Source organism: Arvicola amphibius, chromosome 9 (genome assembly GCF_903992535.2).
Source record: "Arvicola amphibius chromosome 9, mArvAmp1.2, whole genome shotgun sequence".
Lineage (NCBI taxonomy): Eukaryota > Metazoa > Chordata > Mammalia > Rodentia > Cricetidae > Arvicola > Arvicola amphibius.
The window spans coordinates 79,028,998-79,056,229 of record NC_052055.2 but is presented as its reverse complement, the minus strand read 5'-3'; the positions used below and the strand labels follow the sequence as shown (position 1 = coordinate 79,056,229).

At 47.9% G+C, this 27,232-nt stretch overlaps 1 protein-coding gene across 1 annotated transcript in view; it reads left to right on the top strand.

Moving 5' to 3' along the window:
• Tram2 (translocation associated membrane protein 2) overlaps nucleotides 1-27,232 on the top strand; it is a 73,702-nt gene that overhangs the window by 39,120 nt on the left and 7,350 nt on the right. The window contains exons 2-8 of the mRNA XM_038343327.2: nucleotides 114-177; nucleotides 18,601-18,710; nucleotides 19,211-19,327; nucleotides 24,277-24,335; nucleotides 25,012-25,096; nucleotides 25,599-25,669; nucleotides 26,960-27,064. Coding sequence (XP_038199255.1) covers nucleotides 114-177; nucleotides 18,601-18,710; nucleotides 19,211-19,327; nucleotides 24,277-24,335; nucleotides 25,012-25,096; nucleotides 25,599-25,669; nucleotides 26,960-27,064 — 611 coding nt within the window. The remainder of the gene's footprint in view (nucleotides 1-113; nucleotides 178-18,600; nucleotides 18,711-19,210; nucleotides 19,328-24,276; nucleotides 24,336-25,011; nucleotides 25,097-25,598; nucleotides 25,670-26,959; nucleotides 27,065-27,232) is intronic.

The following is a 27,232-nucleotide window of genomic DNA, read 5'->3' as shown; positions in this document are numbered from 1 at the left end:
GGAGTGGGAGGACTGACATAAAGGGATGGGCCCCAGGGTAGGGAGCAGCCTCTTCCTGTTCCTTTTGATGTGGCCAAGAAAGTGAACAGGAACTTTTCTCCTTTGTTTTCCAGGTCACAGCCAAGACTGCCTTCCTATTTATCTTACCTCAGTATAACGTTAGTGTGCCTACAGCAGGTAAGGACACCGTGAAAACCTTCTCGTTTGTGCTCTACCTGGGACCTCTTAGATATTACCCCTCAGGCTCCAGTGTTTAGGTGGCTGGGCGCTTCCTTCTGTTCTCCACTGAAGGACCAGGAGAAAAGTACTGCCCCATGGGGTGCTAAGTGTGCCTCTGGCTCCTTCCTTTCCCACCTCTGACCACTGAGGAAGAACACGGCTTTCTATTTAGTTTTCCACAAGGGAAGTGGGTCAGATGTTGTACTTCTATGGAATACGGAAACATGGCGGGAAGGGAGCTCCGTATTGTGACTAGGGTGAGATTAGGAGTAAACCATGTCCTTCACACAGAGCCATCTCATGAAGGCCTCTGACCATAATTGTAACATCACAAACTGACCTGCATCCAGTATTTGCATGGACAGCTGAAGGCCTAGCCACCGTGGTTCCAAGTACCACGTGACCTGCACTAGCTGCTTCCAGTGTAGTTATGGTGCTCCAGCTTCAGGAGTAGCATGGCTGCACAGAGCAGAGCAGGGAGAGAGTGGGCCTGTCCTAAAACGATAGTTGCTGCTCTATTCCAGCCAGCCACTGGCCCAGGGGTTGCTGTGAACCCCAAGTGCTTGCTTCATCATCACTGTGACCAAACCTAACAGAAAGAACCTTAAGAATGAAAGGGTTATTTGAGCTCACAGCTTCAGAGGGTTCCTATCGTGGCCACGTGGTTCTGCGTACTTGAGCCACAATGGTGGCAGAAATATGTGGCAGAGAAGAGCTGTTCAGCTGTGGCATGAAGGAAGCAGAGAAAGAGTGAATACAGGAAGGGGCCGGGGCAAGATACCTGCAAGGGTGCACACCCAGGAATCTGCTTCCAGGAAAGCCTCTGCTCACCATTTTCCAGCGAGGCCATCAGGTCTGATATGGGACCAACACACAGGAGCTGTGCTCCCCCAGTCTCCAGGCGTTTCTCCGCCTATTCAAGTAGATGGTCAGGTTAAATCAGCACAGTCGCTGGAGTTGTAGCCCTTGAGATAATTTTTATCCAAAGAGCATCAGAGAATATTTCTCCTGGTGTATGAACTCCTCACTTTTTAAATGTTGACAGCTAATTTTGTAAATGCCACGGAAAGTCAAAATGCAGGAATGTCGGCGGAAACAAGTCAGTACATCCGCTGGCCAGGATCAGCTTTGGGACCATGTTTCTGCAGCCTTCGGGTTTTGGGGACTCAGCCTAGGAATCAGGTTTTCCTCCCTCTCAGCTGTAAAATACTGAGGGCCCCTTGAGGAAGGATGAAGGGAGTTTTGCTTGTCGAGTCTAGGTCTTCTCTCATTTGGTGTTAGGGGAATGGTCTTGACTTTTCTATCAGGGAGCTTTATCTGGCTCCACCAGGTGTACCTCGAGGATTTGGGTGGTGGGGGAGAGTAAACGGGTGACTCTTTGGCCCGTGAAGGGGTAGCCATGGATTTTGCCTGAGCTCATCCCTGCAGCCAATCCTTGCATCTGGGTATATGGTGCAGTTCCCTTTTTGGAGAGTCAGATTAAGAGACTGTGGTAAGAGAGGAAGAATGTTCTTCACTGTGGGAAGAGAAACTTGAGAGCATCTCTCAGCCTGGGGATCCAGGAAATGCCATGGCCAGACACACATGCGTTCCAGTGCACACTCCGGTACTGGTGGGCACAATGAATTTTGTTGCTCAGTCCTGTGCGGTCCGAGATCAAAGTCAGGTTTCTCTCACTGCTGTCACCTGTCAGTTGTGAGATTCACACACAACCAGTCGTACTTCCAAGTGAGCAAGTTAAATATTTAGTTTTTAAAATGTGGTAGAATAGGTGTGCACAGTAGTGTTTCCCTAGTAGCTGGGCACGTTCCACTATCCGGTTTTAGATGTATGGTTGTAGTAAGTACATTCACATTGTGCTGCTTTCTATATTGAGAACTCTTTTCATCTTGCAGAACTGAACTCTTAAGCCTTAAACAGTAGCTCCCTATAGCAACCACCATTCTCTTTTCTCTATGAATTTGTTGCAGTAAATACCTTATATGCATAGGAGTGTCGTGTGTGTGTGTGTGTGTGTGTGTGTGTGTGTGTGTGAGAGAGAGAGAGAGAGAGAGAGAGAGAGAGAGAGAGAGAGAAAGAGAGAGAGAGAGAGAGAGAGAGTGTGTTTAGATTTTTGCGATGGGGTCTCCCACAGTTTTAAGCCAGGCTGACCTTGAACTCAAGGCAGTCCTCTGGCTCAGCTTATCAAGTGCCAAGAATACAGGGGAGTCAGCACACCCAGTCATAGAATCATATATTATTTAACCTTCGGGGTACTGGTTTAAAATGTAGATACATGTCCCCATCTCAAATGCATTTACACAAGCATTACATAAGTCTTAGAGAAAATGTATACAATATAGACAAGAAGATAGCAATCACATATGACCCCATCACTCAGCAAGAACTTCCGTTCAGTTCGATCCTGATTCATACCATGAATGTGATGGAGCCTCCCCATGTGATAATAGTTGCTGTGCTGTGACAGTTTGTAAATCTTAAAAGTGAGCAACTAGTTCACCCTCCCTCCTTTTGTCCCCTCCCTTTGTTCATCTGCTTCTCTCCTCTCTTGCACCCCTTTTTCTTTCTTCTTCTGGAAGAGGGCTCTTAATGAAGCTGGCTTGGGTAGGAACATCCTATTTTTCCTTTTCCTTCTCTCCTGAAAGTTACACACAATTTTAGGCGTTCCCTTAACCTTATTGAACTATGAGATAACGTCTTTTCTCGGAATGACAAAAAAGAAATGTGGCCTCATGACAATATCCCACAACTGCCACCTACCCTTGGGCTCACTGCCTCCGGTTTTCTTTCTCTCCTAATTAAAAACATATTAGATCATGTGTATGGTGGGTTTCCCTGTATGTGTGTCTGTGTACTATGTATGTGCAGTGTCCTTGGAAGCAAGACACCGTCAGATACCATCAGGAGTTACTGACAGTTGTGAACTGCCATGTGGGTGCTGGGAATTCAACCTCAGTCCTCTGGACAAGCCACCCATGCTTCTAATCCCTGAGCCATTTCTCCAGCCCGAATTATTATTTTTTAAATTAGCTTCCCATGGGCTTCATTAGCATTACACATTTGTGTCATTATACTCTGTTCTCATTCTTCCCTCTCTCCATGGTCTCTTCCCATGCCATGCCTTTCTTTTCTTGTTCCCCTCCCTTCTCACCACAGACTCCCTTTGCTTTCCTAGAACAGGTATTATATTACTTCTTTCTGCTTTCATAACATATATACACACACACATTCATATACACACACACATTCACATACACACACACACTTATGTAAGTTTAAATATAAGTTCCTTGGAATTGTCTTGTTTTCCTTTATTTAAAATTTTTTTTTAAGACAGGGTTTCTCTGTAACAGCCCTGGCTGTCCTGCCCATAGACCAGGCTGGTCAGAAACTCAGAGATGCACCTGCTTCTGCTTCCCAAGTGCAGGGATTAAAGGCGTGTTCTACCATGCCTGGCCTGTCTTGTTTTATTTAACATAATCTTCAGCTCTGTCTATTTTATTGTAAATATCCCAATTTCATTTGTCTTATGGCTAAATAAAATTCCACATTTACTTTGCTCATGTATCTGTTGATGGACATCTCTGCTGGTTCCATTTCTTAGCTATTGAGAATAATGCAGCAATTTAACATGGATGTGCCATGGTCAGTAGTGGGATGCAGACAGGGAGTCCTTTGGCTGTGTACTTCCAATGGCTGCATGGATTGCGTTCCCAACAACACTGCCCTTGCCAGCATTTATTCTTTGTTTTCTCCATGATAGCCATTCTGACTATCATGGTGGAGTCTCAAATCCGTTTTAATTTGAATTTCCTTAGTGGCTCAGGATGTTGGACATTTTTTCCTTTCGTGATTCTTCCTTTGAGAACTGTCTGTTTAGTTCATGAACCCATTTCTGATCGGATGTTTGGGGTGGGGTTGGATGTTTAATTTTTGCAGTTCTTTATTTATCCTAGATATTAATCCCATGTTTAATGCATAGTTTGCAAAGAACTTTTCCTACTCAGAGGATTAATTTGAGACAGGGTTTAGCTAGGTAGCCCTGACTGAGCTGGAACTCACTAGACTCAGTAAGCCTTGAACTTACCATCATCCTCCTGTCTCTGTCTCTCTGGTGTTGGGGTTACAGGTAGGCACTAACGCAACTAACTGGTTTTTTAAGTTGATCCTGGCAGGTATTGCTACAGCAGCGCAAAAGTAATAAAACTGAACATGTATTTGTCTAAGGCATCCTTTTAACTCCTTGTTGGAGACGTTAGACAGTAAGCAATGCCTCAACCATCCACTTCATAGTCAGGAAGACAAGTGTAGACTGTTTCAGGTTAGGCCCAAGCCAGAGCTGCTGGGCATAAAGAAGTTCCTATTGAGTCTTGGGAGTGCGCCACCATCATGGGTTCATTAGTTTAATTAGTTAATTGCTCACTCTAGACAAATATTTCTGTGTCTCTCGTATGCTGGCCCTAGTTGTAAAACAATTTAAGGAAGATATGGGTAATAAGTAAGCAGATAATTAAGCAGATAATTATAATTGCAATAGGGTGGTGAGGGAAATACACAGAGCTACAAGGTGAAGGAAAAAAAAGCCCAGTGACGTGTCCTTCCAAAAGGCTGACTTTATGGTGGGCATGGAGAACACGGAGTTGTGAACATAGAAGATGGGGCAGCCCTAGTGGAGGGGTGTCAATGTAGAACTCTCTAGAGAGAAACAAATGTCTAGGGTGTGCTAGTGGCTGAGTGTAGCCACTGAGCCCAGAGAATCCCAGGGTTGGCTGCTTCCAAGATGTGGCTGTTGAACTCTGCTCCTGGAAACCTCTTCTGGGTTTGTGTGCCCTGGGTGAGGGTCCATTAGAGTGCCTACCAGATGGAGGGCTTCAAGGACTTTAGAAAGGGCAGAAGGGATGGTTTTACCGTTTGGGGCTATTTGAAATGTGACCAGTCCAGCATGGTAATGCCTGTTTGCCTGGCTTGCAGGAAAGCAAGCTTCTCACGGGACAAAACCATTTGACAATAGCAGGTTTGTTAAGGTTATGATTTCTAAATCCCTACTCATAAATCTCCTTAGGGGCTGAAGTGCTTAGAAATCTATCCTCCCCCCTTCCCTTTCGTATAACCAGAGAAGTTCTGCCTTCTAAAATCTCCTCTTCATAATGTATATGTCACGAGGCAGTGTTTAAAGTTGGGTTCTGGTAAAGTGGTGGCCTTGTACTCCTGACAGTCTCAGAGCCCCTCTCTTCCCTACCCCATTGAACCAACTCCTTCCTCAGCCTCTCAAATACTGGGAGGATAGATGTGAGCTTTCAGGCTTCGTGCTCATTTGTGAATCCCTGGGTCGTCCTGGCTGGGGTTTCCAGGAACCCAGCACATCCACGATATTGAAGAGGCTCTTTCTTGACCCGTCTTCCCTGCTGCACTGGTTTTTCCTACTCTGTCGTCTCCATTTTCAAGAATCCCACTCTTCTTATGAGTAAACCTAGCTGCCTAATCACAAGTCATTTATCGTCTCTCAGTTTGGAGTCTTGACAGCTGAGATCCATGGGACTTGGGCCTCTCTCCCTCTGAAGGTGTGAGGGAAGATCTGTTCCCAACTTCTTTCCACATCGGTTTGACATGCCGTTCCTGCCTGTGTATATCAGCCACCGTCAGATTTCCTTAGTCCACCATGGCTTCATTAACGATGATGTAAAGACGTCAGTAAAGAGCCTGTTTTCAAATGAGGTCAGATCCCAGCGTCCTGGGAGCTAGTATGTCAAAGTATGAATTCTAGGAGAGACACAGATGAACCCAGACCACATTCTAGTTGCAAGATAGACTAGCTGCAAATTGATGGTTTTGTTGCACTGTCCGAAAAAAAAAAACCAAATCCCAGCTCTTCTTGCTTCTTCTATTTGGCATCCTGTCAGGGTTGCCAAAGTTTGCAAACACAAAAGCCAGGACTATTTGAATTCCACATAAACACATTTCAAAACTATAGCTCAAGTAATGCATGAAACACAAATACAGAAAACATAGTTATGACTATAGGAAATTAAAGTGTTTTGTTTTGTGGGAAATGAGGTCTTGTTGGGTAACTTTGACTGGCCTGGTATTTGATCACCCTTTAGTCCAGGCTAGCTCAAACTCACAGGAATCCTCTTGCCTCAGTCTTCCCGATGTTGAGATTACAGACATGTGTCACACACCCAGCAGAGATCAATCATTGTTTATATGGAATTCAAATTTAACTCCATGGCCTGGATTTGTTTGTTTGTTTGTTTTGTTTTTGCTTTTGTTTCCTTATCTTAACTTCATTAGACACTTTAAGTATGACTTTCTATGTAGAATTCCTCAAAGTATCTAGTATCGTGGTCAGAAATATATAGACTATAAGAGGTTGGGAAATAACAGAGGTTTGTTTCTTCCTATACGTGACTCCTGACCTGGTAGCCTCCCTTCTAACATAGACTACTTGAGCTTCTGTGTTGGGAGCAGTGAGACCCCAGATTCTGAATTTCTTGTAATCCCCTGATCTGAGTGCCTACAGCTGCTCTGAGCACAAGACCTTCAGGAGTTCCTGATGGCAGGAGAGTGGTTTCTGGTGGGTTTGGCTGGGGCGTGGCTATCTCTATATAATCTGCCCCTGAACACAATAAAGGGGGCATTCTTGGGGAATTCAGGGATGACCCGTGTCTCTGTCTCTCTGTCTGTATGTGTTTGTGTATTTTAACCTCCTGTCCCTTGCCCGAATCTCACGAACTGGGTGCCAGCGCACTGAACGCAGACACGGGGGCGCTGTGCACGGCAATTGGAGGTTCCCACCAAGATATCGGCACTTCTGGGTCCCAGCATTTTTTTACATGGTTATTCGGGTTATGTCTCTGAACTGCTAAATGTTTTCCACAAACTGTTTAACATCTGGGGCATACCCATTCTTTGCAAAATGGGGACTGATGGTCATTGCCTCAACTCAAGGTCCCCTGAAGTATTGGCAGCATAGACCTTTAGCATGACCTGGGAACTCATTAGAAACACAGACGTTTAGGCCTCCTTCTAGAGCAGCACCCACCTGTAGCAAGATCCCCAGTGGAAACCGTGGAGGAGACTGTGCCCAGTAATGCTCCTGTGCTCTCTCTCAGTGGTGAGATGGGGAGAGCCATTAAGTCTAGTTACTCATTTGGATCTTTCTTTTCTTTTTTAGTTTTGGTTTTCCCACATATCTTAGTTACTTCCTTATTGCCGTGAAGAGACACCATGGCCAAGAAGAAGAAAGTTTATTGGGAGCTTGCTTATAGTTTCAGAGGGTTGGAGTTCATGATGGGACTATGGCAGCAGGCAGGCATGGTGCTGAAGCAGTAGCTGAGAGCTTACACCTGATCCACAGTGAGGGGAGAGAGAGAGAGAGAGAGAGAGAGAGAGAGAGAGAGAGAGAGAGAACTGGGAATGCTGTGGACTTTTGGAACCTCAGAGCCCACCCCCAGTGACACACCTTCACAACAAGGCCACACCTCCTAATCCTTTCCAAATAGTTCCACCAACTGGGGATTAAGTATTTAAATATATGAGCCTAATGGGGGCCATTCTCATTAGAACAACCACACTATAACTATTTGATGGGGGTGGGGTGGAAGAGGTGGGGAGTATGACTGAGTAGATTTGGGTTTCAGCTGGGGCTACAAGTTCCCAGAAGTCATGAACACATATGTGATACAGTGTATGTGCCACCTACATTTATATGCCAACTTGGCACAAGCTAGAGTCACCTGAGAGGAGGGAACCCCAATTGAGAAATTGCTTCTATAAGATAGGGCTGTGGCAAGTTTGTAGGGCATTTTCTTAATGAGTGATTGATGTGGGAGGGCCCAACATTGTGGTGCTGCCACCCTTGGGCTGATGGGCTGGCGTGTTGTAAGAAAGCAGGCTGAGCAAGTCATAGGGAGCAAGCCGGTAAGCAGCACTCCTCCATGGCTTCCAGGCTCCTGTCCTAGTTGAGTTTCTGCCCTGACTTTCTTTGATAATGAAGAGTGATGTGGAAGTGTAAGCAAAATAAACCCTTTCCTCCCCAAGTAGCTTTTGGTCATGGTGTTTCATCCCAGCAATAGAAAACCCTGGCTAAGATAGGATAAGGGAGTCTTTGAAAGTCCTGAGCCTGCCTGCTGCTCTACTCAAAGAGCTACAAGGCTGGTACGGAGGGGTCTCTTCCAGAGCAGGGCTTATTTTACAGTGGCTAAGGTGATAGATCCATCCTATCTTGCTGCCCATTTCTGCTGGTTTGATCATTAGTATATACCATGTTGTGTTTTGTATCAGGAAGAGGTAGAAAGCCCGGGAACCTCCTTCACCGCACCTTGACTGTTGTTTTCTAGCCCTTTCTGGAATGAGCCATACCGCCTATGAAAACAGCCTCATTCAGCCCAAGGCTTTTGCCGGGGGATCTGAACGACTCACATATCACACCAAGCCCTGCGGTAAGATGAGCTCAGAGAGAACAGAAAAGGGAAGGACAGGTGGGCAGCAGTGCCTCTGGAGCTGCTTGGAGTGAATGCTCTCCAGCCCAGACCTGTGACCCTTACAGCTGGGGGGGGGGGGGGGGAGTGGTGCGGCCTGGTCCTGTCATAGTGGGCGGAACTGGACCCAGAGAGTTGATTGATGTTCTCAAGGATGACCAGGAAGGGCAGAGAGAGACAGGGCTGTCTGGACCTCATACAGAGCCCTAGTGCTCAGAAAGCTATGGAAAGGCTGGGTTTGTCATGTAGAGATGCCAACTTTTGAGACACGGAGCTGGCTTTGTCCTCACCTTGTGCTAAATGGCTACCAAGACCATTTTTGCCTCAGGGTTCCTCTGAATGAAGAGAAACTAAAGCAAGTCCCCCACTGTGTCAGCTATGGGAAGCCTCCTCCCAGGAATTATGGTCAAGTCTGGACTTGATTTTCATTTGAATAACTAAAATTTAGCAAGCAAAACAACTCTTCAGAAGACAGAACAAATCATAAGCACTCTGCTTCCTGATGCTTCAGACACTGAATACGTCCCTGTAAATGTCGATATGTCACCTTCCAGGAGAGACATGATTCCATCCAATTCCCTGTCTACAGCCTACAGATCCACGCCAGTGGTTCTCAACCTATTAATACAGTTCTTCATGTTGTGGGGACCCCCAACCATAAAATTATTTTCATTGCTACTTCATAACTTTAATTTTGCTACTGTTAGGAATCATAAGGTAAGTATCTGATATACCACCCTGGTGAAAAGGTCATTTGACCCCTGGAGGGTCGCAACCCACCAGCTGAGAGCTGCTGGTCTCTGCCATTCATTAATTAGCAGAATCTCTGAGCCGCTGTGTTGACTGACTTGATGCTTGAGATGGATGGGAACACTGGTGTCTGACAGTTTCCTTCCTCTCCATACCCCTCTGACCCGGACCCCCACTGCTCAGTGTGATATAATTTTGGTTTTGTGGTCTTTACTCTAGACTGGAACTTTCTTATGGTTTCTTATGCTGTCTCGCTGGCATATTTTCTTTTAGTCATTTTTACAACAATGATCTTTTTGTCCTTCAAATTAACACGTTTGTTCAGATTGTTATTTTTGCATAAGTAAAAGCCCTGATTAACTTTTTGAATTTCACACATAAAGCAAAGCTCTGTCTTTTGTTGTTGTTGCTGCTGTTCCATGTGATCCTCAAGAAGTGACTTTTCCTACCTGACTCTTGGTAGTCTTTGCCTGAAGTCTGTCCCCAGACATGATGTTCTGCGTCGTGATAGTCTCCGGAATGGCACATCGTGTCCAGGGTGTCACAGGAAGCCCCCGGCTGTGGACCAGAGGGATCAGTACTGCATGTCTGATGCTGAGGAGTCCTTGATAGATTTCCTTCCAGCCTTACAGAAAGTGCTGGTTCTTCAAGGAGACAACCCAGAAGCCGCGACCTTCTACTCCTGAACCCTCTAGAGTCTTCTCTCACCCTCGCTACTTCTTTTTATGCTACAGAAAACATCCTTTGTCTTCTTACGTTGCTACCACATAGAAGAAAATAGATTCCAGAACATGCAATAAGAGACCGAATGGTAGTCAGCCAAGTCTGTCTTTCATTTTGTGACCCTTGTGTAGAGAGAGAATGTGTTTCTTAAGGCCGTGGTTACAACATACCACAAGGCCTGATTCTGGGGGCTAGCAATCTAAATCCATACTGCCATCAGCAGTGGTTCCTCCTGCACCTGTCAGGGAAAGAGCCCTTCTCGTTGGCTTGTGGGTGTGGATGGCTGCTACCTCCACGCCTCTTCCTGTCATCTTCCTCCTGTGTGTCTGTCTCTGTGTTGCTACTTCCCAGGTTTTTGAGGGCATAAATCATATTGAAATGAGTCCCCACCCTAATGACCTCATTTTAACTTTTCACCCCCATATCGATCCTATTCCAAGCAAAATATTATTGTGAGGTACTAGGGACTTCAGCATAATTTTTGGAGGTGAAGGGACACAGTTTAACTCATAGCTGTGTGTATGTATGTCCATGTGTATGTGCACACATGCAGTCTGAGAACCATTTTGATGCTTATAATGATGATACCAATCGCCTTCATATTCCATGTTGGGAGGTCAGAATCCTGCTCCTGAAGGCTGTGCATGTGTCCCTGCATATATTCTAGAGCTTTCTCTCTCCTGCCTTCTCAGGGAGTAGTTTAAAGCCTTCAGGACTGAAGGAATGTACCGTACCTCTGACATTTGAAGGGCAGTCAGAAAGCAGAGGGGCCTAGTGAGGAGAGAATGAGTTTGGCCCCTGGCTTCTGCGGTTGTGGCCCACTCTAGCTACAGATCACTTGAGTCCAGTTCCTGTTGTCTCTGAGCCACAGCTGCCATGTCAGTAAACAGGGATAATACTCGGGATCACAGCACGGCATAAATGATGTCATTTACCAGACACGCTCGGTGTAGTGCCTCGCTAATAAAGGGCTTATAATTGCCACTTGCGGTATTTATTCTAAATGAGTACGTAGGACTGTTCTGTTCATCGTCTTTCTGTGGGGAAGGGTAATAATCGTTCCATCTATTTGCACAGCACTTTACAGTTTTATAAGTTCTTTTATTCTTAGAGCTTTGTGGTGAAGGATAGTTTTATTTTATTTTTAGGGCCTTTTCAGATTTACTTTTAATTATGTGGATGTATGAGAGGTGGAGTGGGGGTATACACACGGGTGCCGCGCCCGGGAACTCCAGAAGAGAGTTCTAGATCCTCTGGAGGTGGAGTTTCCGGTGGTTGTGAGCATCCGATGTGGGTGTGGGAACCAAACTTGGGTGTTCTGCAAGAGCAGCAGTGCTCTAACCACTGCGCTATCTCATCAGCCCTGACTTTTTTTTTTATTTGTTGTTGCCGGGGAGGGTGCCATGTTGCGTGTCAGAGGACAGAGGACCACTTGCAGGAGTCAGTCCTTACCTTTTCCTCCCGATCCATCTCACCTACTTTACTTATTGCTGGATGGGGTGGAGATAAGGCTCCGTGTCCCACACGGACCCTGAATTCCTCTGTTCCTCCTGCCTCTGTCTCCCAGACTGAGATGACAGGCATGCACCACCAGGACCCAGAAGGTGGTTTGCTTTAGCCTCACTGCCCACGTGGGTGACTGAGTCAGAGAAACATGGATACATGGTGGCAAAGAGCAGCTCTAGAAATGAGCTTTAGACCTTTTCGTGCATGGCCTTTCATGAAACAGTAAAATAAAATAAAGCAACAAAGTAAAACATACCGCCCTGTGGCTCTGCAAAGATACCTCAAGTGTAGCCTCTCGGGGCTCTTTCTCTAAGGAGCCCTGATGCATTGCAGTTTGAGCCTCCCTTGCTAGGCTAATACTTGGAGCCAGGGTGATCAAGATTTTCAGTGTCTTCGGTTTGAGGAATATTTGCATATATGTATTAAGAAGTTTCAAAGGGGACCCATGTCTGAACTAGACTCCATTTATGTTTCCTCTTTACCTCTCATTCTCTGAGAGTAATTTTGCACAGTATTTCTAGTGCGCTTGAATTTTAACCGCAGTCTCACGGGAGCTTAGGCATGGAATTTTCCAAATGTGGCTTCGTGTCCATACTTAAAATTTTTCAGATTGTGGACTTCTGTCTAAAGAATACTGAGCCTGTGTATCTATGCGTAGTTCCCTATAGATGAAAACATCACAATGCTGTTGTACTTTTGAAAGCAGAGCTCTGGTTTATAACCAGGAGAGGAGCATATGCCCTGCCGACCGTGGGGCAAGTACTAGCTAGAGGGTAGGAAGTTCCCAGAAGTAGAATTGTCGTATCAAAGGCTCAGTGCCTTTGTAACCTCAACAGCATGGCCACATGACCCTCCGTGAAGATGGTACTACTGTGCACTCCCACCAGCGCTGTGCGAGCAGAGATTTCCCCATGGCCTCAGCAAGGCTGCATGGTTAGAATTGGGACTTTTGCCCATCTGGTCAGGTATGAAGTGTTATCTCAGTGTGGTTTTCATTTACATTTTTCTGGGTAAAGCCGAGCATCATTTTCAGTTACCAAGAGCTGCCTGTGTTTCCTTCTTCCGTGAATTGTCTGTTCATACACTTTGCCCATTTTTCTGCTGAGTTTTGATCTTTCGTCTAAGTTCCATGAGCTTTTTACATTCTGACAAGATGAAACATTTGTCTGAGAACTGGAAACATTTGCCCCAGGTGGTTGTTAATGCTTTTCCCTGCTTTTCTTTTAATTCTATGTCTGTCTGTCTGTCTTTCTCCCTTCTTTCTCTACCACATGCCCCTCCCTTTCTTCGTCTTTAACAGGACCAAGGTTCAAGCATCCATACTCAACCTCTGACCCACATCCCCAGCCCCAGCCCCATTTGCCTCTTGATTTTGTTTAATTTTTCTCATGCCCATATTCTGGATTTATATATATGGGAAAAGATCTGAAGCAATGTGGGACCTGTCAGCACAGAAACCCATAGAATGTCGGAACTGGGAAGGGGTCAGGGGACAGCCCGGCCGCAGGTTGCAAACTGGTAGCTTGTGGTTGGAGTTTTCCTGCAGATACATTTTCTTTGGCTTATTCAGTGTTGGCCCACGCCATGTTTACACTTTTATGAATTCGTCTCCGGTATTGTAAAATCAGATGGTCTCTGGTTTGAAAGTACCGGGAATTGGCCAGCACTGGGCTGTGCCTCTCCCTTGACAACAGTGAGAAAGAGGCAGCCTCCATGTCCTCCCCACCCCGAACGCATGCTCAGTTCTCTGCTCTCCATTCCTTCCTCCTGGGCCCCCCCGAAACAGACAGTGCCCATCACTCACCATTTATTCAGCCCCATTTAACTGTGTGTTTCCTTTTCCACCGATGAAAAGGAGGTGGCTCTTTTGTGAACTTGTTTCCTTCTCTAAGTAGACATGTGACAGATAGGCCGAGATGGCGATATGGAAAGAAAATTAGGTAAGAGCATATCTCTTGGTTGAAATGCAGAACACTGGCTGCTTCCTGCAGGTCTCCATGTGGGGAGTATGCACTTAACCCACCGGGACCATTTTGCTTGCTGGGCTCTGGAGACAATTTGCTGTGACTCTTGACTGTTCACATCACTGATTTAATAGCCTAAAGATGTTACCCTTCTAGAACCATACAGTACGCCCCTAGCAACACTGCCCTTCATGAGAACCGTGGTCCATAAGGACCAGTCTAACTTGGATAATAAGAACAATGTGATTTTTTTAAACAATTCCTTTTTTAAAGATTTGCTTTTAAATTTTATGTGTATGAGTATTTGCCTGCCTGTTTATGTGCCACATATGTGCAGTACCCACACAGGCCAGATGGGGGCATTGGAGCCTCTGGAACTGGAGTTAAACATGGTTATTAGCCAACATGTAGGCGCTTGGAACCAAATCTGGGTCCTTTAAAAAAGCAGCAAGTCCTCTTGATCTTGGAGCCATCTCTAGCGCTGTTTTTGATGTGTTATGGAGCAACTGATTTTAAAAGGTCAGGTATGGAGCAAAGTCAGGAAACTGGAGCAAAGTTCCAGTTTCCATAGCTCTATAGAAAGTAGGAACCAGCCCGGGTGGTGGTGGTGCATGCCTTTAATCCCAGCGCTCAGGAGACAGAGACAGGCAGATCTCTGTGAGGTTGAGGCCAGCCTGAAAAGAAAGTAGGAATCAGAGCATCTTTTTTCCCTCTAATCAAACAGAAAGTAGATAAGGAAGAAAGCAACAGAGCTGCTATGTGACTCGGGACCTTTGGAGAATCTGGGTGTGATGTTGGTCCTTACTACTGTCGACTCAAAGGAGCATCATAATGCTGGTGATGAAGCCAAGGATGGCATGGTGGAGTGGGGTTGACCTTGGCATAGCATTAGGGGGGCCGGCTGGGACTCTAGAAACTAAGAGAGCTGAGAAATGTCCACATCTCTGAAGCCACCGTCCTTGCTCAACTCCTGAGACAATTTTAAGGTTCCGTTGTGTAGCATGAAGTTCCTTGAAGAATTCTGAGGTGGTGAGCAGGGGGCTACAAAACACAGGTAAAGTCCTGAACCTGCAGCCAGCCCAGCATGCTTTGTCTGTCCCCATTGTTGCACTTGCACCCTAGAGCAGAGGCCCTGTCCCTGTCCCACCATCTGGAGACCCACCTACTGACTGACCACTGTCTCCCTGCCACCCTTGTGACTGTATGGCCAAGTTGATCTTTTTAAGACTTCTGGGGCTTCCTGCTGCCTTAAGGAAGTCCACAGAGTTCACTGTGGTCTATAAAGCCCAATTGTGGGTTCCCACTGTGCAGCCCCCGCCTCTGACCCCAGCCTGAGTCTATTTAAGCTTGCATTATTCCTGGCCACTGTTATTCTGTTGTATTTTAGTTATGGCAAAACACATAATAAAATTTCTCATCTTAATTATTTTGAAGTAAACAAGTTAGTAATGTTAAGTACATTCACAGCTTGCTCAGCCAGTCTACATGAATATCTCAAATAATCGGAAGCTATAGCCATTGAGCAACGGTTCTGCATTTCTTCTCTTTCTGTCCTGAGTGACTGCCTTTATCCTCTCTCTCTGGAAGAATTTGACAGTCTTAGGAAGGCCTAGGGAGCCTGTACCAGTAGGATCAAATATGTCTTACCATTTGGTGACTGCCATATGTTACCCGACATAATATCACTGTTAAAGCACGTGTCTAGATTTCCTTTCTTTGAAGGCTGAGAAGTATGTCAGTGTGTGTACACGCCACATTTTATCTATTTATCCCTTGATGGACACTTGAATTCTTTCTACATTTTTTGCCATCCTGGTACCACTTTGCATGTGTATGTACAAATATTACTGATGTCTTTGCATTGGGGAATACTTGCATATATGTAAAAATCTTAAGCTGGCAGGGGAACCCATGTCTGAACTAGATTTCCTTTATGCTTTATACTTACTTTTCATCCACCAAAAGTGATTTCGTATGGTATTTCTCGTGTTGTTTTCTTTGTATGTGTATGGGTATGTATTTGTGGGTAGGTATGTTTCTCATTGTGCCTTGGGGTCAGAGGTCAGCTTTGGATATCATTCCTCACGAGCCTGAGACAGTCTGCTGTTGGCAGGGAATTGCAAGCGGGTTAGATTGGCTCATCTACCCATCTGGCTCTTCCTGCCTCCCCGACGCTAGGATTACAAGTACATGCCACCATGCCCAGCTTTTCATGTAGGTTTTGAGGGTGGAACTCAAGTCCTTATGCCAGAAATGCTTTGCCAATTGAGCCATCTCTCAAGCCTTGAAATCCTGTTTTTAATTCTTTTGCGTTTTTACTTAATGGTAATGCTAGGACCCAGGCTAATTATTATTTTAGATTTTCTGAGCAACTACCATGCAATTTTCTGTAGTGGCAATGCTGAGTTACAGTCCCACCAGTGAGGCACATGGTTCCTATTTCTTCACATCCCCAGCAACAGATTTGATTTTCTTTAATTGTGGCTAGCCTCGTGGGGAGGTCGTTGTGATGTGCATTTCCCTGATGCTCAGCGATGTTGGACACCATCGTATTTCACTAATTTTAGACTACACTAACTTGGTTGAATGTGGGTCCCAGTTTCCCTAATGGTGATTTTGACCATGAAACTTTGCATGTTCCTAGTTCTTCCTGTAGTTCCAAAATATGGTGTAGTTTCGCTCCCCCTTGCTCCTCATTTGTGGAGCCTAATCCTACAGGTGGTAGGACAGAGATGGGGGTTGGTGCTCTCTCTCCCTCCTTCTCTCCCTCCCTCCCTCCCTCTCTCCTTCCCTCCCTCCCTCCCTCCCTCTCTCCTCCTTCTCCTCTTGTCACTGTTGGATGGATTAGCACTTCCTGCTCATTCCTTCTTTATCCTTGGCTGCCTTTCTCTGCCTTTCCTCCTGCCTGGATTGGCTCCTGCAGTTCCTCAGCTGGATCCTGGCATGTCCTCATGATGGTGTCCTTACCCGGAGGCCTGGTTTTTTGTTCACTGCTTCTCAGGACAGTTTCCATAATACAAGTTTTCCACGCAGCTGCTTATTTCAAGTTCTTGGATGTTTCTCTGTTTCTTTCAGGATAAAGACCACACCACTCCCATGGCACATAGGTTGCCTGTGGTAACCCTGGCACTCACCCTTCTCTTGAGCACCTTTCCTGAGCCCTGGGCCCAGAATGCCCAGACAATGTAACCAGATTTCCATAACTTCCTGGTCTTCTTGGCCAATAAGACCCAGTACCTGCACCCCAGCCGCAACCCACCCTTGCCTGCTGAGCTCTCTGCCTACCTCTCTGCAGTGGGCCTGATTAAAGTGTAACTGTTCCCTTTTCCACCCCCAGTTGGATTTGGCCCCCAAGGGCAGAAACTTAACGTTAGCCCAGTGCCTTTCACAAAGGTAGGTATTTGTAGAGAGGTGGAGAGAGATGGAAAAGAAAAATGTGAGATTTCTAGATCTTGTCTCTGTGCTAGACACTGCCCTCTGTCACGTTCTCCCAGTCCAGGGAGGCTGAAGTTAGCAGAAACTCCCATAGTGACCCAGTTCAAAATTGCTTCTTTCTCTGGCCACCGTGAAGCAAGCTGACCCTGGCCTACCTTCTGGTAAATGCATCCCAGCAGAGATGACTCATCCGTGTGTGACTCAGGCTCAGCCGCACAGCTGGAAGGGCAGCCAGCACGTCCACAGGGGAGGGCAGTCACAGAGCCAGAGCCCCAGGCAGGCGGCGTGTGCCAGCCAGCCTCCTGCAACCTTGTGCCTGCTCACCGGAGCAAGCCTGTAAGCTGTCCTCTCTCGGCTGGCATAGCTGCACTGGCTTCTGCTGGGCAGGAGGCTGAGGCAGGAGGATTGGCACAAGTTGGAAGTCTACATAGCAAGGCCCTGGCTGTAAAAACAAACAATTCTTCTGCCTGATTTAATAATTTAATAGGGCAGTCCACCATCTGCTGGAAGCCTGCTACGATTTTAGGTACTGTGCTGTAGACCTTGTCTTGTTTAATCCTCACAGTAGCCCAGCAACAGAAGTAATAACAAATATGTACCAGATGCCCACCCCCACACTACACATGTGCTCACGCACACATACATACTCATGCACACACAAATACCCGAACATACCCCTCACGTGCGCGTGCACACACAGGCACACACAATGTGCCACACTTACTATTTTACGTACTTTTCTCAGTGTGGTAACAACCTAGCTGGTTAAAGGAGAGAGGGTCTGTTTGGGCTCACAGTTGGAGAGCACAGCCTATCATGGCCAGAGGACATGGTATAGGACTTTGCGGCAGCCGCTTGCATTGTATCCACAGTTGGGAAACACAGAGGCAGGTGCTCAGCCAGCTCTCTCCTTTTATTTCATTCCTTGGGGTGTGCCTTCTCCATGCACAGAAGGTCTTCCCTCTCCAGTTAAACATTTCTGGGAGCACCTTCAGAGGTAGATCCAGAAGTGTGTTTCCATGGTGATTCTGAATTCAGGCAGGTTGTCAGAATCATCGCACGGTACTTCCCATGAATTCATTTATTTTTTATAATACTCTGTGATACCGGAGCTCTTATCCTTACTTCTGACATAGAAACCTGAGGCACTGAAAGAGACCTTACAGACAGGTGCCTCACAGTGATGTAGGAAGGACTACATATGACATATGAAGAAAACTGAGGCCCAGAGAGGTTTGTCATTTACCCAAGACACATGGCCGGGCACTGCCTTTCTGCCAGTACTATAGAACCATGCAGACATCACCATATGGACTGCATTCTCCAAGGCCCTCCCGTGGGTGCTTCCCAAGGACTGAGTCCAGAGATAAGGCAGGGTGCTGGGGCAGAAGCTTTCTTCTGAACTTGGGTGCAGCAGAGGAGGGGTACTGAGAGAATGCTGTGTTCTCCATCTCTTTCCCCTTTGGGGTCTTAGAGCATCTCCTCACCTGGGGCGTGCTGACAAGATCCCTTTTATCCCACAGACAGCGAGACAGTCCACTACCACTATGGCCCAAAGGACCTGGTCACCATCTTGTTCTACATCTTCATCACCATCATCTTGCATGCTGTGGTACAAGAGTACATCTTAGACGTAAGTGACACGTTTGGATTCTGGGGTCAGAAGCTGGGCAGTCCTTTAGGATGGTCTGTCTGCCTTACCTTGAAGAAAAGCACAGCCCTGATTGCTTCTGTCCACTAACTTAGATCCTTTGGTTGCCAGAGGCTAGACTCCGCAACTGCTCTGTTTCTGTCCTCTTTCTCAGATTTTTTCAGTTCACACGCGGGGCAACAGTTCATAATGGGGCAAGCTGTCTCGAAGGCAGCGTGAGCATATCCTCGGGATCCCTCAAACACAGCATGACTGAGAGATGTTTTCTTTCCACAGAAGCTAACGGTCCACACACCTACTGCTTTCTCAGAGTGCTTACCTGAAACACAGCACCATGGGCACTCAGTAGTCTTATACTCAATAGCCTGGGCTGTGAGGAGTTGGAACTACTAACTCTTTTGTAAAGGAGAGGCACGGGAGCGTGGAATCTGCCAGGGATCCGCATGCTCATGTAGTAACGTGTGGAGTTTTTTCTTCTCTAGAAAATCAGCAAACGGCTTCATCTCTCCAAGGTCAAACACAGCAAGTTCAATGAATCTGGACAGCTGGTCGTCTTTCATCTCAGCTCGGTGGTATGGTGTCTCTACGTGGTGGTAACGGTGAGTAGTCCTCGTGACTGCTGAGGAGGGAAAGCCAAGCCACCGAGCATGCCCTTCATTGCCGATGAAATGACCATGGAGGGCTTAAAGGGAAGAAATCGAGCTAGGAACAGGTGCCTTGGAATGGAAGCTTGTTTTGCATTCTCCTGGAATTGTAGGGAGCGCCTAGGTTAAGTAGTAAAGATCTCACTGAATGGAGCCATCGTCTTTTTACAAAAGTAAGCACTTTTTACACTTTCTGTCTGTAATACGTGATAGGCACCCACATAGCTCTGCGTTGTTTTATCAACCCTGTCTTCAAACACCATCTCACAAGGTAATTCCCCCCCCCCCCCGCCCGCCCCAGTACTGGGCAGATAAATGCTCTTCCCATGAGCTACATTCCCCACCCACAAGATAAACTCATTCTCTCAGAACCTCTGATGGTGACCCAAGGCTCCCAAGCTTGGTTTTTCCAGTGTGTCCACAGCCGTGTACTTCCAAACATGGCTCGGACACGGAGGTCTGGCTCTGTTTGCGTCGCTGCGACACAGACCACGGGAAGGAGGGGCGACTTATGCTGGCTCCTAGTTTCAGTGCGCTCCATCTGTGGTGACTGAGCCCACTGCTCTCAGCCAGAGGAAAAGCGAACCATTGTATGGACCTGGTGGAACCGAGTGGCTCACCTCACAGTGGGCAGGAAGCAGGGACTCAGAGAGGAAGGAACCAGGGTCAATGTACCCTCTTCAAGGGCATGTCCCAGTGACCTACTTCCTCTGTCTAGGAACTACCTCCTAGCATCTACCACCCCCTAACCGTACCACAATTGATGCCACACGATCCAACCACTTCTCCAAAGCCCCAGCCCTGAGCATTGCACCAGGGATCAAGCCGTAAATACACAAATTTTAGAGGCATACTTCATGTCTAGCCGGTTAACAAAGGCCAGCATTGCCCTTCTGGACATCAAATCCTTTGATAGAGAAAAAAAATTCCTTCAGACAAGGACTTTGATTTGTCAATTGGGGGTTTACTGTAAGGAGACCCTGCCTGTTTTACTGTTGTGTTAGCTGCCACTCTCACCGGGAGCAGCTTTTGTCTATAACCAGGTCTAGGTTTTGTCTATAAAGCCAGCCTAGGATTTGGAAATATCAGCTCTCTGACCTCAGACATTCTTCCCTGCTCTGCTGCCTCCCCTCTGCTCTCACTGACAGAGATGGAGCCCTGTCTCCAGAGCTGACCTCGGAGTAACCGCATAGAGTCGAAGCAGGAGGCAACATGTCCCCTTTGTGTGTTGCTTTTATTCCTGTTATCATGTTCATCTCAGAACACTTTCTAAGCAGCACACTAGGAATTTTAAATGAGAGACCAAAGACTCTCAGAGGGGCTCCCACATTCCTGCTCCCAGGGGACAGAGTCACATGGCACCAATAGGACCTGCTGCCCTTGTGTAGTGAGTCTGTGAGCATTAGGATCTCAGGCCCCTCCCAGCTTCCTGACATTGAGTTCAATCCCATCTCTTGGAGGCCTTAGGCAAAAAGGCCTCCAAATACCAAAGACAGTGGTCTGTGTTGTGGGGAGCGTTGCCTCGTCTCTGAAGCCCTTCTGCCTTTGCATCCTCATTATAGCCTCCCACCCCGCCTGTGACCCGACTCAGGGTCTTCTTGGGGAAATTCTCAGGTCCTTTATCTGGGGAAAGCCTTTTCCCCACTACTACTGAACATGCTCAGGAAGACATGGAGACCAGGAACCCATGCAGGCCCCTGGCTTTGCTTTCTGCTCTTACCTCCTCTCTCCCAGCCATCTGCATGAGAGAAGGACCCTGAAGAACCTGAGAAGCCATTATGTAAAGAGAGCAGAAACACATGGTTTTCAAATCACGGTTTTCTGTCGCAACAGAAAAGTGTCATGATTCTCCCCTTTCCTCCACTTCCCAAAGTCATCAGATCCTGTCTGCTCTGCCTTCAGAATTCCAAAATTCTGAACACTGCTTTCCACATGGGCCACTCCCCCAAGTCTGTGGACCCCCACATAGGTCAGATGTTGGTCATATGCCCCTAGCATCTCTAGGATGCTCTTTTCTTTCAGTTGACAGGAGACCCTTCCAGGGAAGCGCCTCTGGCTCCTGCTGGCACTAATGTAGAAGATACCGAACTCAGGCCCCTCCCCGCTTTTGCCCCTGCTGCTCATTTCTTCCTTTCCTGGGGAGTGCACTTCCATTCTGGGTCCTCCACTCAGCCCGGTATCTGCTCCTCCAGATGGATCTCTTTAAAGTGTGAGCCAAATCCTGTGCTCTCCAGCTTGAAATAAGTTCCCTTCGCAGCTGCAGTGAAATTGTTTTTCTCTTCCTCGCTTATGTGGCCTGGGTCCTGGGACCTTGCTGGTGACATCGGCGCAGACTCTCACTCTATGCTCAGCTCCTCTCCTCCAGCTCTTTCCTCCGCCAGCCCTTTCCTGCCATCCATCCTCCTCCTAAGTGTGGCTTCCTCAGGACCTCCCTCCCCCGTTGCACTTTTCACGCCACGCCTGTAACGGTGTTTTACTGCTTCACGCATGTATTCTGCGTGTGTGACTCAAGCTGCCTCCTCGCAGGTTCCTTGCTCCCTGCCGTACCCTTAGTGCAGCCCCCTGCATGTGGTAGGACAAATGACACTGAGGATGTCCCAGTCTAGGTAGCAGCTGGCTGTGTTATGTCTAAACACTGTTAGTTTTACGGTTCTTGTTTGGATACCAGAAAGGAAGGCAGCTAGGGAAATCGGAGGAATTGTTCCGGCATGCTGAGGCTTCGCGTAGGTAGATGTCAGGAATTGGAAGAGAACAAAGTGTTTCACAGGTAGCCCCGGGCCACCTGTCGAGGCCTGGTTTGGGCTGGAAGGGGTTACGGCACACGCGATGTCGCTTGCGACCCTGGAGCTCAGATGCCTTGGCATGCCCGAACTCAGCAGCCAGCCCCAGCCCTCCTTCATCCTCCCTCAGACAGCTGCCTAGACAGGGCTGGAAAGGGCTCCTCAGAGTGTGAGTCACTTTTCCTTTGACTCTCAGCTCCACCTCCTCCAGTCCCAGCGGACCGGACATTTGCAGGCAGCCAGCATTTTTCTGAGGAGTTTTTTTGGCTCGTTGTCTTCCAAGTTCTGACCTCTCTGTCTCCTAAGCGAAGAGGCCAATCGAGAATTTCCTGTTTAAACACACAGACCCACCCAGGCCTTGGGTCTCTGGGGTGCCACGGATCCTGGCCTTTTGGGCAGAAACGCCCCCCCCCCATCCACTGCCGGCCAGTCCAGGAAGTACCACTCTTCTTGTTAAATCCATAGCTGCTTCCTCTAGGAAGGGGCCATCTCACCCTCAGGGTTTCCTGGAATGAGGCCGTGTGGCTCATCGGGTGTCACTGTGCCTGAGGACAGAGGTCTGATAAAGGCTAGAGCCAGGCACAGAGGTGAGACAAAGCAGCAGTGTGGTGTGGGTTAAAGCTCACTGCTACCACAGGCTACCACCCCAGTGCCCCAGTGCCCAGAGCACCGCACCTCTGTGCCTCACTGTGTGTCACGGAGGCAAGAGGGAGGTAGAGGTTGGACAGAGATTATAGTCGAGACGATGTGGGTTGGAATTATACCTCTTCCTCCTATTTTAGGTGGCAGGTTCTGTCTGGTAGAGGTATCTGATTGACCCTGTCACTGAGGTCACCTAGCTCCCTGTGCTCCTGGAGGCCCAGGGTTGTAGCTTCAGGACTGTGGACAGTACTTACTCAGAGGGCTTGGCGTAGGGGAGAGGGCCTTAGCGACTTGAGGGCAGGTGGGTCAGCTCTGCTTGGAAACACAGCTTGCATCTCCGGCCAACACTATCTTTGAGTGACGATGTCACTGGCTCTGTCACCTTTCTCATTCTCCAGTGACGATGTCACTGGCTCTGTCACCTTTCTCATTCTCCAGTGACGATGTCACTGGCTCTGTCACCTTTCTCATTCTCCAGCTCAGATCGCAGCCGGGCTACTGGACAGACCTCACCTCGGGAGATCTTCTCCTCCCCCCTTAAATTTCTTCAGAGAAGAGCTGTTTAAAGCACTCATTCATTCATTCCGTTGACTAACATTCTTTTTGGACTTTCGCTGGGCATGGGCTCGTTTCTCCTATGTCTTGTCATCTTACGATAAAGATTCGTCTTGCCTGTTTTTAGGAAAGCTGTAGGCCTTTGGCTGAGGAGAATGCCTTAGTTAGGATTTCTGTTGCTGTGATGAAACACCATAACCAGAAGCAACTTTGGGAGGGAAGGTTTATGATCTCAGAGCCTGCGTCCATCATCCAGGGGAGTCGGGGTCACGGTGTGCCCAGTTAGGAAGCCGAGCACGATGAATGCTGAGTGGTGCTCAGCTCTCGTTCTCCTTTTTATCCTGCCATAAACCCATATGGCGGTAACAACCACAGAGGAGTCTTCCCTCCTTAGCCTAATTTAGAAACTTCCTTCTAGACATGAGCAGGTTTGTCCTGTTGGTGAGTCTAGAACCTGTCAGTATGGACCATCACAAGGATGTGAAAAGCTTTGGTCTCCAGTGGGTACTGTGATTCTAGTGTATTTAATCCTTCGTTATGAAAACGATTCCAGAGTGTATGTATGGCAGATACCACATTAGGTACGATCACATAAACTCACATTTATAATAACTCTATCAAATTAGTACGTCACTTTACAGATGAGCCTAGAGAAACTGGGAAGCTCACAAGCTGCTCCAGTAGATGTAGCCACTGTCAGTCCCATCTTCAGACACAGGTCGCCAGACCTCAGAACGTGGCATGTCCCTTCACAGTTGGAGAAGTGCCAGTGGGTCCTTCACACTGGGGTCCTCTGTTCCCAAAAGCTGTTTGTTCCTCTTGGCAACTGATGGAGGCCAGATGTATCCCTGATCCCTGAACCCGTCACAGACCCCAGCCGGTCACATGGCTACGTCTCTAAATGCTTTCTCTTTTCGCCCACCATAGGAAGGATACTTAACGAACCTGAGAAGCCTCTGGGAAGATTACCCACATGTGTACCTCTCGTGAGTATTTGTGTGACTCACTAAGGCCACTGAGGACCAGGTTATGACCTGACCTGTCGAGCATGGGGTTGTAGGCAGTAGGTCTGTCTTCGAGAATCTCCGCTTGGGGCAGCATCTGTATTAGCTCCAGCCATAGAGGTTCCCAGTCTGCTTACAACAGATACAAACAGAACTCTCCATCAGGGTCTCTGACTTTGTGTCTTCCTGGAGACCCCGGAAGTTCATACATCTTCCATACTCCTGTTCCTGTTTGTGATGCTGCCAAGACCTGGGCCTGTGTCCCTCTGGAGGCCACCCTGTGTCCCTAAGGGATCTCAGAGCAGCAATAGCCAAGGGTGTGGAGCTTTAAAACCTAGAGCCTCTCTATTGTTGCATTCAGTGGTTGTAATTCACTGTGCTGTAATCGGCTGCCTCCTCAGCTTTTCCTTTTCTGGGCTGAGAAAATGAGTATGACCTCTACTTCTTCCTCCCATGCATGTACCGTGGTCCTTTGAGTGGTCTTACACAGGTGCTGTGGGTATGGTGGTCTCTGCCTCCCTCCCTCCCTCCCTCCCTCCCTTGCTCCTGGTCCTGCTGGTTACCGACAACCTTGGCTTAAACCTTTCCTTGTGTTCCTGGCAAGCACCCTGGGGATGTTCTCGGTCCCACTCGTGTTTCTTAACTCCCTCATCTCCAGCTTCCAGGTGAAGTTTTTCTACTTGTGTCAGCTGGCCTACTGGCTGCATTCGCTACCTGAACTTTACTTCCAGAAGGTACGGAAGGTGAGTACTCCCTTCTCCTGCCCCCCCTCCCTGAGACCCCCTCTTCCCTGCAGCCCTCCTGTTGTTCCCGGTGACCTCTCCTTTCCCTTCTTCTGGAGGCATGATGTGTTGGCTCATGACAGAGTCAGCTCCTGTGATATTTCCACACTGACCCCCAAGAGAGAAGTGTCAGTCTCTGGGCTCCTCCACCAGATGTGTGGCCACTGGCAAAATCTCATCTAATCTGGATACTGGACGGAGGAGAAGATCTTGCCATCCCCAGTCCTTTTTGTTGTTCTCCCTGGAGTAATGCTAAAAGCCCTCCTCCAGTTCCCGTGTCTTTCCCAGCCCAGACCTGCTGTCTGGCTCCAGGCTCCAAGCTGCTGGCCCACCCTCTTGACACTAGCCCAGGGTATGGGGTGACTGCGGGTAGGGAGACCTGGCCCTGTCTTGTTCCGCTTATACATCCCCTCGGTCCTCTGCATATTCCTTTAGAGAGTGACCATGACCGTCTCTTTTCCAGGAAGAAATCCCCCGCCAGTTGCAGTACATTAGCCTGTACCTGCTTCACATCGCTGGGGCATACCTCTTAAAGTGAGTGAGAGTGGAGCCAGCCCCAGTTCCTTGACCTTCTGTGCCCCTGTGTCTGTCCACGCGGTCTCCAGCTAGCAGGCATTTGGTAGATACCAACTGTTGGAGGAGTATCATGCTGAGGCTTGGGAATACAGCACGTAGAGAAAGCTTCTCTTGTCTCCAGTGCTTCTTTCTCCACCTCGTCAGATGAGCTCTGAGATGCTAGGCATCGGGAGCCATCAGAGCCCAGCGCGTCAGCCGCCTCAATCTGAGGCAGAACCGAGGAAGACTTCCAGCAAAGCTGTCCTTTTAACTACGCCTTTGTAGCCACCAACTGGGCTCCTGCCACATGGCTTCCAAATGTTGCTGGAGCATATAGGCCTCGAGTTCATCTCAGTCTGGCTCGTAATGAAATAGAGAGCAGCTGACTGTACTGTTGTCTTAAAAGTGGGAAGGGTTTCTGCGTTAGACCTTGAGTATCGCTTTTACGAATAGTACCCTGATGAATGAGCTATACCATTGGTAACTGGGTGTTCCATGTAGGGAGTAGAACCCGAACTTTGTGTAGGCTAGCCTTTGAGACCTTCACTGTGGTGCGCAGGTGTCCTGGTTCTGAGGAACTCTTAACAGGCTTCCTGTGAGAATGACTGACGTGTGTGTGTGTGTGTGTGTGTGTGTATGTGTGTGTGTGTGTGTGTGTGTGTGTATGTGTGCGTGTGTGCGTGCCTGTGTGTGTGTTTTGGAATCCACCAGATCTCAAGCTCTGGCTTCCTGTCTCTGGAGGCCGAGGGTCATGGCAGCTGTTCCAGCTGTGCTCCTACTTTGGATGCTCACAGCTCATAGGCAGAGGGGTTATGGTCACTGGTTTGCTCCCCAGCAGTGTGTATTGAGCCATACAGGGGGAGAGCTTCCTGCTGCCTCGGATAGTAGGAAGTCTGACAGCAGGAATTCTTCATCTGTGTACCCACAGAGCTCAGCAGCCTTCTTCAGGGCCCCCTTTTGTGCGTGATTCTGGCAGACTGAGAATGGACAGTGCAAGATACCGTGGCATGTATGAGTCAGGTTCTTTGTGGGGACAAGTAAGGGTAGCTGACCTAGAAAAAACCAGGTCAAAGGTTGGGAAGTCTGTCTAGGGAAAGTACCTAAAGGTTTAGCAGCTCGACTGTCAAAAAAGATAAGGTGTAGTCCGCATGCTCCTCCAAGAAGTAGAAAACAGAATCCAGGCATGGGGAACAGCCTGAGTCACCACAGGCCAGTGGCTTCTGCTCTCAGGCATCTTGCAGGGAAAGTAAGGCTTGTCTTTTTTCCCAGCCTGAGCCGCCTGGGCCTCATCTTGCTGCTGCTGCAGTACTCAACGGAGTTCCTCTTCCACATGGCTCGACTCTTCTATTTCGCAGATGAGAACAACGAGAGGCTGTAAGTGGGGTGCTGGGTGCTGGCCTCTCTAGAGACCTCTGAGGTGGCACCTGGGCATCTCCCGAGGTCTGGATGGTTGGAGGCTTTTGCTTTGGGTGTCATCTGCCCCCTTGTGTGCAAGCAGCACCCTATACGTATTCATGTATTAGGACATCTGGAAATCTCTCC